Here is a 17,280-nt window from a genome sequence, read left to right on the forward strand (position 1 = left end):
AAAAAGAAATAGAGCATGAGAGAGAAAAGAGAATAACGCTAAGTAAAAAAAGAGTGTCATCAGCTATGTTAAAGAAGATGGCTGCAACTGATTTAGGAAAAAATGCAATAACTGCTGCTAAATCAGCAGGAAAAGAACTTTCAAAATCAGCGATAGAAGCTGCTAAAAATGCTACAGTTGAAAAAGGAAAACAATTAATTGATAAAACGTCATCAAAAATAGCGTCACAACCTGTTAATAATAAAATTGATGAATTAATTTCAAGTTTTGGAGTATCTGAAAGACCTACTTCGCATGGAAAAAATAATGAAGAAGAGGTAATAACAAATATAAATAAATTGATGATGGGGTCTGCAATAAGATCAGTAAAAAAAGCTCCATGCAAAGGTCGCCCATGCAAAGTATCAAATAAAAATGCTGTAAGAATAGAAGATCTAGTTAAAATGGGACGCGGCCTTCGACTGGCGTAAATTTAGCTTTCGTAAATTTTTTTATATCGTTTTTAAGAATTGTCAATCGAAAAAAATAATTTTTATATTGTCTATAAAAAAATAAAATGACGACTTCTGAAGTATTTAATTTTACAGAACCGATAGAGATAGATAATGGAATTGAAAGATATGAAGAACATATATATGAACCCATTAATGTCACAAATCTAAATAGTCCTGGTGAAATAAGAACCAACATTAATGAACAAGATTTGTTAGCACTTCCATCTAAAGCGTATCTCTTATTTGAAGGGCAACTTGTTAAAGCTGATGGAACAGCTTATGCTAATGCAGATGCAGTGGCGCTTACAAATAATGGTCTTTTATTTAATCGAATAACATACCAATTATCAAACAAAGAGATAGAAGCTGTTTATAATCCAGGTCAAGCAACTACAATGTTAGGAATGCTTAACTATGCAAATGACTTTCAATTAGCACAAGGATTAAATCAATTGTGGTATAAAGATACCACATTAACAGCAGTACTTGCAGATAACACAGGGTTTGCAACAAGACAAGCATACCTAATTCAGATTAACCGACTACAAAAGGGACATTTTCATTTTGCGTACCTTTAAGACACATTTTTGCATTCTGTGATGATTACGACAAAGTTATTTATGGTCTTAAACATACAATAACTCTTGTAAGACAAAGTGATGATAATGCAATTTTTAGGCTTGCTGGCGCAGCTGCAGGAAAAGTTATTCTTAATAGAATACAACTTCTTATGCCAAATTTGATACCATCAGGTAAAGAAAAAAAGGCTTATTGATGAAATTGAAAATAAAGTGGCCATTTCAGTAAGTTTTAGAAATTGTCAGTGTTATATCGCAAATTTTCAACAAGTTACTTTATTTAATTGGGAATTGCCCTCACATACACCTTCTGAAAATCCTAGATATGTTATTGTCGGATTTCAAACAAATAGAGCTAACGGTGACCAAACTGTCTATGCTTCAATATTTGATCATTGTGACTTAAAAAATATGTTCATTATGGTTAATAATACCAGATATCCTACTGAAGATTATGATTTATCATTTCCAAATCAGAAAATTTCAAGAATTTATAGAGAAGCATCTATGCTTAAAGAAAAATTTTATGGGATGACTGAATTGATCGCAAACAGCAACATAAGTCCTTCTGACTATAGAGATTTATACCCAATTTTTTTTTTTTGATATTAGCAAACAATCAGAAACATTAAATCATCATCAATACAAGTACAAATTAGAGCAACATTTAATACAGCTGTACCAGCAAATACTCAAGCATATGCTCTTGTATTACCTGATACGATAATGGAACTTAAAGCAAATGATATTAAATTTAATAATTAAATTTTTGAAAATTAAACTTTTTTTGAAAATTATTTAAAATTTTTTCTTTATATAATAAAAAATGTATTATACAAAGAAAAGTTTAAAAAGTTTATTAGAAGAAAATAACATTTCAAAAACTGACAATATCGCTACATTGATAATGATTGCAATGGAAAATGGGTTATTAGATAAAGAATCTATTATGGCTGAAGTGAAAGAAGTAACTGAGAAAAGATCAGTTGGAAGACCTAGAATACATCCAGTAAAAGATGTTGATGAAAAAAGATCAGTTGGAAGACCTAGAATACATCCAGTAAAAGAAGAGAAAAAAGAAATAGATCCAAAATATGAAAGATTAAAAACAATTAAGAAAAAACCAGTCACTATTAAATTAACAAACATGGAGACAGGAGAAGAAACAGTATATAAATCTTTATATAGTGCAATGCGTGGGACTGGTCATGGATATAGATATCTTGAAATGCGTGATGGTAAGATTGATACTGGTTATAAGATTGAAATATCAAAATAATATATATAAAAAAAAAATCTTTATATATAAAAATGGGAAATGATAATTTATAAAAAATCTAAATGCGATTGAATTGTTAAAAAATAATTTAGATAAAGTAAATTGGCATATGTTATCAAAAAATCCAAATGCGATTAATTTATTAAAAAATAATTTAGATAAAGTATATTGGGAATGGTTATCTGAAAATCCAAATGCAATTGAACTATTAAAAGAGAATTTAGATAAAGTAAATTGGCGATGGTTATCTCGAAATCCAAATGCGATTGAGATATTAAAAGAGAATTTAGATAAAGTAGATTGGGTTGAATTATCTCGAAATCCAAATGCCATTGAAATATTAAAAGCTAATTTAGATAAAGTAGATTGGACTTGTTTATCTAAAAATCCAAATGCGATTGAGATATTAAAAGATACTTTAGATAAAGTAAATTGGCGATGGTTATCTGAAAATACAAATGCAATTGAAATATTAAAAGCTAATTTAGATAAAGTAGATTGGGATATGTTATCTGCAAATCCAAATGCAATTGACATTTTAAAAAATAATTTAGATAAAGTAAATTGGAATTGGTTATCTGGAAATCCAAATATCTTTACATATGATTATGAAAAAGCTCTTAAATTATTCCTTAAAGAACCAGAAAATTAGATTGAGATAAAAACGAGAAAAATGTGGAATTTTTAATTGAATTTCAATTAAAAATTTATCTTTTAATGCGATTGAAATATCAAATTCTGAAAAATTAAAAAAATAAAAATCTTGCCATTTAAAAAATGGGTATTGAGTATTTACAACGCATGGATACAGAGTATCTACTAGATGAGGCTGTTCCAGATATATCATCAAAAATTTTAACCCCTGAACCTTTTATATATAGAACATTGACAATTAAAAAAGATCAAGAGATTGCAAAATATCGAAATATTACTTATTATTGTAGAATACGAGGATTGGGATGCATTTAAATTTCATATGAAACTTTACATATGAAATATTGACAAGAAAAAAATATTTTGAAAAATGATATAAAGAAAATGAAAATTAAAAAAAATTATCTTGCTATATAAAAATGGAAAATAATAAAACGGTAAAAGAATTAAATCAAATCAATAGAGAGCGATTAAATCAAATCACTAGAGAGCGAAAAATTAAATATTATTATAGAATGAGAAGAGATGATCTCATAAGAGAGTTATCGCACACACAGATAAGAACAGAGTATCTACTCGATGAGCCTGCTCCAGATATATCATCAACAATTTAGCTCCGTCACCTTTTCAGTCTATTACACAAATTAGAAAATAAATAAATAAAAAGACTAATTCTCTTGCAGATTGGATTTTATCATATGTTCCCGATAAAATTAAAAAAACAGCTAATGAAAAGATTGATGAATTAAAATCTACAGTTTCAAATTTGTATCAAAAATATGGAATTAGAAATCCGATAGAATTTAAATTAAAGAAATCATCTGTTAAAAATGTAACAAAGCAATTTACAGCTAATGGGATAAAAGGTTACGAGTAATAAAGTTGTATTAGAAACAACAGATTTACACAACTTTTATGAAACATCAAAGCAGAAAATTTTAGAATCATTATCATTATATCAACAGGCAGGATCAGGTTGAAGATTTGTTTTTTGCTGAAAATATGGATATAAACATTATTGAGTATAATCCTATTAAAGCTAAATCATATATTCCACTAGATAAAAATTTAGAAACTAAAAAAGCAATAATTAATATAAAGAATGAAGATGTTTTAAGTGGTGCATCACCATCATGCATTGCAAGAGCATTAAATCCAACAGTTAAAAATTCTAAAAGAGTAGATAAAGAGCTTAAAAATCAAGCTGAAAAAATAAACTGGGAAAAAATAGATTTTCCAGTATCTTTAAATCAAATTACACAATTTGAGAAGAACAATTCAGATATCAGTGTCAATGTATATGGTTATGAAAATTCAGAAGTTCATATTTTGCACGTATCAAAGAATAATAATCGAAAACATTTAATAGATTTACTATTAATCTCAAATGGAGAAACCAATCATTACTGTTTAATAAAAAATTTAAGCAGATTACTATCATCACAAACATCAAATAAACGTTGCAAAAAACACTATTGTAGAAATTGTTTGTTAGGATTTAATTCTGAAGAATCTTTATCTAATCATAAATCGTATTGTGAAACACGTGATTCAGTACGTATCGAACTTCCACCACCAAATTCAACAATGCAATTTACTAATCACAATAAATCAATGAGAGTTCCATTTATAGTATATGCCGACTTTGAAAGTTTTATAAAACAAATTGACACTTGTGAACCCAATCCGTATGAATCTTATACTAAACAATATCAAAAACATATTCCAAGTTCATTCTGTTATTATATTAAATGTTTTGATGAAAGTTTTAATCAAAGCAGTCCAGTCACATTTACTGCAAGTAGTGAAACAGATGATGTTGCACAAATTTTTGTTGATAGTTTACAAGAAGATATTAAGAAAATTTGTGATATGATTAAATTTCCAAAAAAGATGATGTTTACTTCTGAAAACAAGCATGATTTTAATGCAGCAACTGAATGTCACATTTGCGGAAAAAATTTGGATAATGATAAAGTACGTGACCACTGCAAATATAGAGGTGCTGCTCATCAAAGTTGTAACTTAAATTATAAAATTCCATAAATATCTTTCCAGTACTATTTCACAATTTATCTGGCTATGATTCTCACTTATTTATAAAGAAATTTTCAGAAGGGAAATTGAGTTGCATACCAAACAATGAAGAAAAGTATATTAGCTTTTCTAGAGAAATTGAAGTCGATGAATATATTAGTTATAGATTTATGCCTTCTAGTTTAGATGCTTTATCAAAGAATTTAGCAAAAAACCAGTGTAAAAATATTGGAAAATTATATTCAGGGAAACAATTAGATTTATTACTTAAAAAAGACGTATATCCCTATGATTGGGTAGACTCTGTTGATAAATTTAATGAAACCCAATTACCACCAAAAAAATTATTCTTTTCAAAATTAAACGATGAAGATATAAGTGATGAAGATTACTCACATGCACAAACTGTATGGAATGAGTTTCATTGCAAAACATTTAGAGATTATCATGACTTGTACAACGTTTCAGATGCACTTTTACTAGCTGACGTCTTTGAAAATTTTAGAGATGTTTATATGAATTGTTGTAAATTAGATCCTGCTTGGTATTATGCATCACCAGGATTAGCTTGGGATGCAGCATTGAAGAAAACAAAAGTAAAATTAGAACTGTTGAGCGATTACGATATGATCCTAATGATAAAGAAAGGAATAAGTGGTGGAATCAGTATTATATCCAATAGGTTAGGAGCTTCTAATAATAAGTACATGGGTGATGAGTATGACAAAAGTAAAAAATCAACATTCATACTATATCTAGACGCTAATAATTTATATGGATGGGCAATGAGTAAACCACTTCCAACACATGGTTTTAAATGGATGGACGAAAATGAAATAGAAAACTGGAAATCAATTACATGTATACTAGAAGTCGATTTAGATTACCCTGAACATTTACATGATGAACATAATGATTATCCACTTGCACCTGAAAGGTTAAATATCGATAAAGTTGAAAAATTAGTCCCCAACTTAAATAATAAGAGAAAGTATATAGTACATTATGAAAATCTAAAACTATCTGAACGATTAGGATTAAAGATTACTAAAATTCACAGAGGGATAAAATTTGAAGAAAGAGCATGGCTCAATGAATACATTGAACTAAATACAAACCTTAGAACTAAATCAACGAATGATTTTGAAAAAGACTTTTTTAAACTCATGAACAACTCAGTGTTTGGAAAAACAATGAAGAACATTGAGAACAGTGTTGATATTAGATTAGTAACAGACAGAAATGAAGCTATTAAATTAGGATCAAAACCGAACGTTGAAAGTTGAACAATATTTGATGAAAACTTAATAGCAATACATATGAAAAGAACAAAATTAAAATATGCTAAACCAATTTAATTAGGAATGTTAGATTTGAGCAAAACTCTAATGTATGGATTTTATTATGATTACATAAAGAAAAACTATGCTGATCGAGCAAAACTATTATTCACAGATACAGATTCTTTAGCATACAAAATTGAAACAGAAGACTTTTATTCCGATATTTCTAAAGATATTGAAAGCAAATTTGATACAAGTAAATTTGATCCAAAGCACCCAGCAATTAATAATGTAGGATTTAAAGTTGGTCTTAATAAGAAAGTAATAGGAATGTTTAAAGATGAGGCGCACAAATTGAATAATTTGTAGGACTCAGATCAAAGTTGTATTCTTACAAAGTACACGGAAAAGATAACAAAAAATGTAAAGGAGTAAAGAAAAATGTTGTTAAAAAGTATATAACACATGAAGATTACAAAGATTGTTTATTAAATAAAAGAGATCATATTAGGAAAATAAATGTAGTAAGATCATATTCACATGAAATTTACACAGAAGAGATCAATAAAATAGCATTAAGCGCAGAAGACAATAAAAGAGTTATTTTAGAAGATGGAATACACACATTAGCATATGGACATTACAAACTAAAAGTAAGAAATTCGAAGAATTTTTAAGACAATAGGACAATTAGGCAAAGAAGTAGGGGGTAGGGGAGCCCAAAAATTATTTTTTGAGAAAAAAATAATTTATAAATAAAAATGGAAAATAACATTTATAAACTTGTCAATGTTGAAGGAATAATTCTACCTAATGAACCACTAACAAATTTTCAATTGATCAAAGCAGCAAAAGTATTAAAAATAAAAAATTTTAAAGGTGTATTTGTAAGAGATCAATTACCTAATTCTTATGGATCCAAAGGATCTAAAAATACACAAAAAAAAAAGAATGTGGAATATTAAATACAGGAGATTCAAGTACGCAAGGATTTCACTGGATTTGCTGGTAAAAAGATGGAGATAAAAAACTAAGTTTTGACTCTTATGGGCTACCTCCTGTTGAAATTGTTAATTATTTAAAAAGTCCTGTTTATTATAACATTGAAAGAGTTCAATTTGGAAATACCTCATTCTGTGGACTTTTGTGTTTATATGTTTTGAAAAAACTAGATGAAGGATATGATTTTCAGAATATTATTAATAATGGTAATTTTTTTTTCTTTATATATAAAATGCCTGTTGATAAATTCGGACGTACAACAATTTATTCAACTACAAGTCGAGTAGTTTCAAATGGATTTACAGCATCTCAAGCTGATAGTATGTTTATTAGAAGAAATGAACAAAATAATGCAACTAGTGATATTGACATAAATACAAACAAATTAATAAATGAAGCAGAACCTACAAATCCAAATGATGCTGCTACAAAGTACTATGTTGACACAATAATACCTAATCCTAGCAGTTTAGAAATAGTACCAAATTCAAGTTTAACACGCATGGGAGTAAATCCCAGACTCTTGAACCAGATACTGATGGAACAGCAGTTTTTATTCAAAATAGTGGTCCTGGTATTCTCAGAAAACTATGGTTAAAATTTAAAGGAACAAATCCTAATGGAAGTGTATCAAGTAACGTATTTATTAGGATATACGCAGATAATACGCTTTGCATAGGAAGTATAGCTTGTGATTTATTATTCGCTCCACTTGGTGGACCATTTTATACTAACTCTTTACAAGGTTGTAATATACATTCTATTATTGAATTAGGAGGATACTTTACACTTGATTTACCATTTAAAACTAATCTAAAAATTGAATTAAACAATAAAACTGGAAATCCACTTACATATTCGTTGCAACCTTTTATTACAATAAGTTCAACACAACAAGCAAATATTTCATTAATACCCCATTTATTTCAGATCTTAAACTATACTCATCCACATTTAGATATTTGAATACAACTTATGGTAATGAATATATATTATTGAACACTGCAAGTAATAGAAATGGTGTTTATTTAAAATATATTGAATGGATATTATCGGTAAATCTGGAAATTGGTGGGAATTAAGAGTACGCATGTATGACGGAATCAAATCTCCTAAAAACAATGACTCAGTTATTCAACCTTGGACATCCTATAACTATAGTAATTTAATATTTCCTGGATACGAAAATAATAACAGATGTATATACTGCTCATCTGGTTTAGTAGATTTTTATTTATCTTCATGAAATGGAATTAATACTTCATTTGCTAATAGATCATCTGGACTATTGTATCAATCAAAACCAAAAATTGATTCTACAACTACTATCTCTTTTTACAGAAATTTTGGTAAAAATGACTCCATGCCTAGCTTTACTAATGGTAGAAGATTAGTAGTAACAATAAACTCTGGTGATGAGCAAGTTGGGAAATCTGGAAGTTTTTCTGAGTTAAAAGGAGTAATTTATGCGTTTTATTTGCGTTTTATAATTATTATATTTTATATGCGTTTTATATGCGTTTTGTAATGCGTTTTATTATTATTATGCGTAGATTTCAGTTATGAAATCAATGAGCTTGAGCTAAATTTCATTTATGAAATTGATGTAACCATAATATATTAATATATTATAGTTGAGATAGCTGAAATATGGATAGGGATATGGTTGAAAAAAATGAGCCAGAACCCGCTTTTATACTACGATCATATGCAATCGAAACAAAATTAAATTAGTGAGCGTGTAAATTGCTATATGTTCCGTGTGGTACACGTTATCAAATCTTAGTGGACACCATTAGCCCTTCCTTTAATAGAATTTCTCATAAATATTCTACCAAAATTGGCAAGAAGTTTTTGTTTAAGTAAACCATGCGTCAAAAGTAATATCAATATCTAGAATTGCTAGACGTCAGACAAAAGGACGAAAAGCTCCTTCTATTTAGCGCTTTGTCTCTCCATCCTTCGGTAAAAATGTTTCATATACATAAAAATAATAAAACTGACGTATAAACCAGATAATTGGCCTCCACACTGCTGATCAATAGGTGAAATCATTAGATGGCATTTCATGTTTCGGTCTTTCAACAAATGGTAGCAATTGTTCATAGAAAATATTTCCAAAGATATTTCTAAAGATATAAATTGTCGTCTAAATATGTTGCTTTTGCTTGAGAATATGTAAGTTTTGAATGCATTAACAGAAAAGTAAGCAAAAATGTGTTCTTGTATTTGAATAAATTCTAATAGAAAGTGTTGGCAAGTCTTGAATATTCTGTCCACGTTTTGCACAACTGCATTTAACGTGGCGCAGATTTGAGAAAGATTGACGTCGAAACTATTTTTATAAATACGCAGTCAAAACAAAAGGTTTATGCAACAATATTGGCATTAGTTATCAAAATAAAAGATTTATGCAACAACATTGGCATCAGTTATCAAAACAAAATGTTTATGCGACAATGTTGGCATCAGTTATTAGCAACTGCTTTATCACTCTAAAACTAGATGTCAAGGTTTGTATACAGCTATTTAAAAGCTGACGAGACTGTTGGATTTTTTTTTTTTTTTTTTTATTGCATTACGGAAATATATATTATTTTTGTAGATCAACCACCTTTTATGATAGAAACATTTTTTCAAGAGAAATTTTTCATAAGATTACTTTTTTATTTTACATTTCTTGTTGACTTTCTTTCAAGATTAAAGTAATAGAAGAGAAAAATATAAGTCTTCTTTACTCAACCTTGGGAGTTTTGGAAGGCAGATAATTAATAAGCCATTCCTTTCAATGAACGAAATTTCGAAAAAATTTTTAAAAAGTGGCCAAGAAGAAGATTGCAACTGTTTTATGACAGAGGTTAGTGTATAAAGCATACATTTTTTATTAAAAGAAGTGGTTAAAACTTTTTTATTTCAGTATTTTTAATTGGATATACTTAAACAAAATAAAAGGCATTTTGATGACCTTTTAGCATGCATTTTATACCTTAAAAAAAAAACATTATTGTTTCGGATATGCAATTATTTGCCCAATACCGTAATCTCAAATCGTGCAAGAAAAAAAAATGAATTGGTTTTAAATTTTTAGTTGGTTCTGTATTAAGGGTATCATTCTCATAAAGAATTTAACTTGCGACCAGCATTACTAAAAAGAATCTTCTGCAAAAAAATGACCAATTTTTTGAAAATATGACAAAAGAATCCTCCGGTGTTATGTGGTAAAAATGTTATGTAGTTAATTTGATCTATTAGCGCATCATTTTAACAGTGTAACACAAAACGTATTTTTCTATTGAAAAGTTTATATCGTAGCTTAAAAAAATTTCGAAGTTTCCAACAAATTAAGTCTAGTTTTGGCATTTATGTGTATGATAACTCTTCCAATATCAGAAAGATATGCAGTTAAACTCGAAAGGAATCGTTTTGTAACGTGTTTGGCATAGCCAAGGAATTGTTTTGTAACGTATTTGCCAAAGCCATGAAGTTCAATAACAATGTTTTTCTCACAAAAACAGATTTTATGAAACATCTATATTGTAGGTTGTTAATACAGAAAAATTCTAATTAAAAGGATCCATTTGTGAAAGACATTTCAAGTGTTGTACTGCAAGATTTGAAAACTATACGGCGAAAACTATTCCAATAATTTTAAGCTTGATAGCGAAATGTATAAAAAAATATCTACAAGAAAAGGCAAAAATGCTTTAAAAAAGTTAAATAATTAAGTTTGGTATATGTGTTTGCAAATAAAAAAAAGTTAAATAACTTTTGTTTGTTTGGTATTTGTTTGGTATATGTGTTTGCAAATACAAAAACTTTATTGATAACAAATATTGTATTGAGATTGCAAATTTAAAGTTCCGATTAGAAAAAGAAATTTCAGAAAAAAAGATTTTTTTGTGGACCATTAAAAACAGTTTGTAAAAAGTATTTAAAAGTATTAAATCAGTATTATAAAATTTTGTGTGATGGCTACGTAAAATTTTGTGTCATTAAGAATAGCTTGTAAAATGTAATCGGTATTGTCAATAAAAAAGTTAGCCAACTTCTTCACAAAAAAAATTGAGAAAAGTAAAGCCAAACATCACGACAGGAAAATTTTTTTAATGCGGATGATGTGGTGGGAAAAAGTATAAAAATATTGTTGTTTAAATTCTTATGTGAAGTGAAAATTGCACGAGTAACATCTTTTATAAACTCAGGTAATACAATCCGTATTAATGGGTAAAAGAAAGTACTTTGGAGAATTAGGCTTAAAATCGAATTCTCAAGAGAATCTTATAATAATCAGATGACTATTTGATCGTTTAAATTCAAGTGCCAAATCAGAATTATAGTGATGGAGAATAAATTAATAAGATTATTTCGCAATTTGTTAATTTTACCGAGCATCTTTAAACAATACATCTTAATTGAAAAATAAAAAAAAGTTCTTATACTTTCGATACAATTGATACAAAGTTATCTTGTGAAGACATCTTGCCAAAATTAATCATCTGTGCAAGATTGTATCATCTGTATGATGCAAGATTATATTAAGTACATCAGTTTGTGGTAGTAAAGCAAGAGTCATAGAAACACTTTTGATAAATTCATTAAAATAAATATTTGTTAAAACTTAATTTATTATTATTTTTACATTTTTATTTTTACCCAAAATTATAATTATTTTTTTCTCATAATCATTAAAATCAAACGAAATCTTTTTGTTTACTGTAGTTAATTCTCTTTACTGTAGTACTAAAACAAAGCGCCAAAAATTAAAAATTGAATTTGGTTTTTAAGTCCTAACGCCGGCTTTGTCTAAAGACAGAGCCAAAAAAGCATTCCCGTTGTTTAAGTATTTCCATTACTTATGTATTATAACACTTAAAAACTTAAAATACGCAGGCCTGATATTATTACCAGGCCAACAAGAATTTGAGGAAAGGATCATTTTGCTTTTGAAACTGAGTTTTCAAAAAGAAAAAGAAAAAAGTAAAATGATAAGCAATTTTTCGATGAATCTTTGAATTTCAATGAAATGGTATTATTTTAAATAAATTTCTTTATATTTACAAAAAGCCTTCAGAGCTTGAGCAGCTAAATTATAAAAAACTGTTGTAAGACTTTATAGAAGAACTTTGTTATAGAACTTTCTGAGCCCGTGATGCTATTAAATTATAAAAAACTGTTGTAAGACTTTATAGAAGAACTTTGTTATAGAACTTTCTGAGCCCGTGATGCTATTAAATTATAAAAAACTGTTGTAAGACTTTATAGAAGAACTTTGTTATAGAACTTTCTGAGCCCGTGATGCTATTAAATTATAAAAAACTGTTGTAAGACTTTATAGAAGAACTTTGTTATAGAACTTTCTGAGCCCGTGATGCTATTAAATTATCAAAAACTGTTGTAAGACTTTATAGAAGAACTTTGTTATAGAACTTTCTGAGCCCGTGATGCTATTAAATTATAAAAAACTGTTGTAAGACTTTATAGAAGAACTTTGTTATAGAACTTTCTGAGCCCGTGATGCTATTAAATTATCAAAAACTGTTGTAAGACTTTATAGAACTTTCTGAGCCCGTGATGCTATTAAATTGAAAACAATTTATTTTGTTTTATTATTATTAATAATAAAATTTTGCTGATTAAACAATATTACAATTTTTATATAATCATGTACAAAATAAATAACATCGTAAACATAAAAACCTTGATAAAAACGTTTTTAATTTTTTTATAATATATATTTATATATACTGTTATTATCAGTCAGGAACTCAAAGAAGGTAAGGATGATGCGTTTATCTTCGCAACCTCTTAATAGAGCCCCTTTAGTCACTCGTTAAAAAAAAACACTTTAATTTTTAAAATAAAAGAAATATTCAATAAAACAAAACTCATATTTTTTTTTAGTGTAAAAAATTGAAAATAAAAAATATTAAAATGAATAAGAAGAAAAAAAAAAAGAAGAAAAATCTGAAAACAAATACTGCAAACAATAATATATTTATCAGGAATTAAGAAGATCCATTTTAGTTTGCCGTTTAAACGATGAAATGCTTTTTAGGTCTTTAATATTTTTATTTTGGAAATGATTCCATATTGATGGACCACAGTTTGTAATTAGAAAACTTAACTGCTGTGATTTAATTTTTCCTAGGCGATAGTTTTACCTGGTATTTGAACGCAGATTACATTTTTCAGAAAATGATATCAAGAAATTATCTGAAAAAACGCATGGTAGAAGATTTTTTTTATACTTATACATAAAAATTAATATCTGTAATGTGTTAAGTTTATCAATATTTAGAACCATCCTGCTTTTCATCCGGGCCGGGTTTACTAACCTATTTAAATAATTAATTGCTTTGCATGCATGGTTTTTCAGACTTCGCAATTTTGGCAATTTGGTTTTATGGGTGCTGGCCCATACAATATTTGCGTACAAAAGCTGACTATGAACAAAACTAAAGTAAAGCATATTACGTGATTTACTATCGAGAAAAGGTCTGGATTTATACAAAACACCTATTACAGAAGACACCTTTGATTCAAGAAGACCAATATGGTTTCTTTATGACAAATTTTCATCAAAAAGTACTCCCCAAAATTTTTTGTATTTTTCACGTTTAATTTCATTTTTATTAATAAACAGTTTAGGCAGCTCTAAGGTGGTACTACCCTACATTTTTTATTTTTTTAAGTTTGATATTTTTTTTGTTAGAAACTTTGTTAGATAGTAGTTAAACAACTAAATATAAAAAACATAATTAAAATAAAAAATTGTTGTCAAAAGATGCTGAGTCAGCGTAAAAAAGCAAAAAACATCCAGTTACAAGAACATAAATAACTTGAGTAATATTTGAGATTTAAGCCTCAAAATTTTTAAGCATACAGCTAAATGGTTGGTCGAGGGCCCCTAGTAAAATCTTTAAAAAATATTGAGCCAAACTAAAATGGCAGTTATAGATCTGCAACCGACATAAAAAAATGGTCCACCGGGTATGTAAAATAGGGGATTCTCACCAAAATAAATAATATCTTTTATTTATTCTACAACCAGCCCTTTCTACAATATCAATGAATTGAAAAAAATATCAATGAGTTGAAAATGAAACTGTGAAAATTTCAAACAAAAAGAGTTAATAAATACTAAGATATTCGTGTTCTAGTTTTAAAAATATTCAAAAAGTAGAAAACTGAGAAAAACAACTTTTAAAATAAAAAAAGTTATAAACAAAAAAAATCAGTCATTAGAAACATCAAAACTGGCCAGCACAATACGAGTGACCACCCTCAACCTCTTGCTCTTTGTCAAAATAACCTTTTTTGAGTGATCTTAATGTCTTTCTTCTATTATTTTAGCGCTTTCACTTGACTTTAACTCAATATTTTTTAGACGTTTTTTGTCAAATCGCTGTGCACTAAGATTGAAATAGTATCCTGGTGAAATGTCTAGCAATTTAAAAACTTCAGCAAGTCCTAATATTCCTTCATTGAGTGCAATAACAGCAGAGTTTACTGCAATTTCAACAATTTTTTTTGATACAAAGATATTTTTTGGACAACGATTCCAAATTAATTGATTGAATGACTCGTTACAATTTTGAGTCAAGCCATGCAAACACTTTTTAAGATGCTCCACTTTAGACAAGTCTTGAAAAATTGGTTTTAATTTGCTCATTATAACTTCTGGCAAATTTACTTTACTTTTATATGTATCAAGTTTAGTTACTTTATCAGACTGCCATTTGCACCAACTACTTTTGCCTTTAGTACAAAATAAGTGACGTATTTCTTCTGTAGCAAAAGCAGTGCAGTGATACAATGTTCCAATGACAGAGTTACGCATCTCTAGTAAATTTGATGTATTTTCCCTAATTGCCATGCCAACATAATTTTGAAGTGTATTAATGGCTTTATCCGTTAATCTTCCCTTTCCATATATTTTTTTTCTATCCGATAATATCTCGCTTTTCAATTCTTTTCTCAATTGCCGACATCTATTACCTGTTCATTTTTGATAATGACCTATGCATTCTAGTTTTTCTGGAATCTATGAATCTCCATATGATTTTGACTCAACTACTTTTGTAAAAGAACTAGTATCTCCGTCACCTAGATACTTAGCATAGCGAAGCTTGTATTTTTGTACAGAAGAAAATATTTCAATGGCTCCAGCTGCTTCCATTGACCCTGCTGATCCAGAATGGTTTATTTGACAAATATGTTTCAACTTCCACTCATCAAATTTTAATAAATTCTTTCGTTTATTCCATATTTCACAACTTTTGCAAAGTTTGGACATCACATAAGTGTCGATAACTTTTTTGTTTTTATGCACTACCACAGCAACAACACCATTAAGGGAAGAATATCCCCTTTTCTGCCAAGTACCATCAACAGAAACAGAGCAATCAACAAGACTTGATGAATCATTATTTAGTTTTAAAAGACTTTGTCTTACTTCCATAGCAGAATTTGTCATACTATAAATTGCAGCTTTCTGATATGAGATATGTAACTCGTCATTACCTCTGTTAATATTTCGATAAGTCATAGAGGTTGGCATGCTCATAATATTTGCAAAGCGTATCATTGATTCTTTGCCACATCCTATTTCACGAAATGCCATTAGACTGCAAATGTTGACTTCATGAGGTTTATTTCCACACTTTTCATTGTTTACTACAGGAGATGTAAAAAAATTATCAATGTTATCACAATGAATACATTTAACTTTTAAAGACAAAGAAAATCCTTTACGCAGCAACATATTATGTGATATTTCCAGCTTGCTGGTACAAATTTGACAACAAGAGTACTTTTCAAAAATTAATTTCAGCTGTTTAAAATGCATTATAAAGTAAAAGTCATTTAAATCATAACATTTTTGTATATTTTTGTGCATGACTTGAATTTTCTTTACACTACTGGTGTCACCAGTTGAACAAAATTCTGATACAACTTTGTTAGTGTGAAAGTTCCCTCGAAATTTTCTCTTTCCTTTTCTGTTGTTGTTTTTTTATTCGCTATAATTAACACCAAACTATAAAAATAATTATCTTGAGAATTATGAAAAACTTGGAAGTTTATTAAAAAGAACAATTATTAACATGCTTGTTTAACTAACTAAAATAGTAAATCGTATCAAATGTTGTTTCAGTTTATGACTTATCTCTTCGTAGAAACAAAGAGCACAACTGAATAAGTAATCTTTGAACTTATATTTATGGAACTAGACATTAAATTAGGGCTAAAACATAAACAGACACAGTTGCTAAGGTAGTTGCTAGGGATTCGAAAATTACCTTTTTGCCTTTGAATACTAATTTAGGAACTTTTTAATAATTTTTAAAGAAAAAAAAAGTGATACTCATGATCCAGGATGTTCAAACTGCTAAAATTTGAAAAATTTTTGTTTTTTTGTTTTTTGATGTTTTTAATAGGGTAGTACCACCTTAACGGAAGATAAATAGATTGTTTCTTTTTTAAAGAAAAAGACTAAAGCTAATTTTTTCACAATTTAGGGATAATTTATTTGCTATAAACCAGAGGTTGAAATTTTCGAGTTCAAGATTCATAGTTTCAAACAAAGTCTTTACATCAGGATGATTAAATAATAAATTTGTATCGTCAACATACATAATTGTAGATATTTTTTGGGAAGCTTTATGCATATCGTTAACATATATTAAAAATAATAATAGACCTAGGATTGAACCCTGAGGAACCGTTTTTTTTTTATATATATATTTAGGTGCCCCGAGAAGTCCTTACGGTCTTATCACAGAGCACCGCGGATGAGCATTTAATTGGAAGTTCACTCCTCCTTCCTAACCGATGTCGTAAAACTTGCCCAGTGGTGAGGTTTGAACCAAATATCCTTTGTTTCTGAGGCAAATGCGCTACCACTGCGCCGCGGCTGCTCTATATTTTGCTCATTGATGTTTTATTAATGAAGT

General features: G+C 28.3%; 2 protein-coding genes across 2 annotated transcripts; both read left to right on the plus strand.

Moving 5' to 3' along the window:
* Window positions 1-556: 556 nt before the first annotated feature.
* On the plus strand, window positions 557-1,837 carry LOC136074418 (uncharacterized). Its single transcript, XM_065786736.1, has 4 exons — window positions 557-996; window positions 1,173-1,246; window positions 1,344-1,618; window positions 1,685-1,837. The coding sequence occupies exons 1-4, from the start codon at window positions 557-559 to the stop codon at window positions 1,835-1,837; spliced, it is 942 nt and encodes a 313-aa protein (XP_065642808.1).
* A 1,291-nt stretch (window positions 1,838-3,128) lies between these two features.
* LOC136074419 (uncharacterized) lies at window positions 3,129-6,328 on the plus strand. Its single transcript, XM_065786737.1, has 4 exons — window positions 3,129-3,291; window positions 3,689-3,878; window positions 3,971-5,022; window positions 5,064-6,328. The coding sequence occupies exons 1-4, from the start codon at window positions 3,129-3,131 to the stop codon at window positions 6,326-6,328; spliced, it is 2,670 nt and encodes an 889-aa protein (XP_065642809.1).
* The last annotated feature ends 10,952 nt before the right edge of the window (window positions 6,329-17,280 follow it).

The sequence above is a fragment of the Hydra vulgaris genome, chromosome 01 (genome assembly GCF_038396675.1).
Source record: "Hydra vulgaris chromosome 01, alternate assembly HydraT2T_AEP".
NCBI classification, from domain to species: Eukaryota; Metazoa; Cnidaria; class Hydrozoa; order Anthoathecata; family Hydridae; genus Hydra; species Hydra vulgaris.

Bases quoted from the DNA above. Each gene is read 5' to 3' on its own strand.
- LOC136074418 (XM_065786736.1), top strand. From the start codon at position 557: ATGACGACTTCTGAAGTATTTAATTTTACAGAACCGATAGAGATAGAT. The intron at 997-1,172 runs GTTTGCAACAAG...TGCAATTTTTAG, and splicing joins GTACTTGCAGATAACACAGG to GCTTGCTGGCGCAGCTGCAG. The intron at 1,247-1,343 runs GTAAAGAAAAAA...ATTTTCAACAAG, and splicing joins GCCAAATTTGATACCATCAG to TTACTTTATTTAATTGGGAA.
- LOC136074419 (XM_065786737.1), top strand. From the start codon at position 3,129: ATGGGTATTGAGTATTTACAACGCATGGATACAGAGTATCTACTAGAT. The intron at 3,292-3,688 runs GTAGAATACGAG...ATTCTCTTGCAG, and splicing joins TCGAAATATTACTTATTATT to ATTGGATTTTATCATATGTT. The intron at 5,023-5,063 runs GTTGTAACTTAA...ATATCTTTCCAG, and splicing joins TAGAGGTGCTGCTCATCAAA to TACTATTTCACAATTTATCT.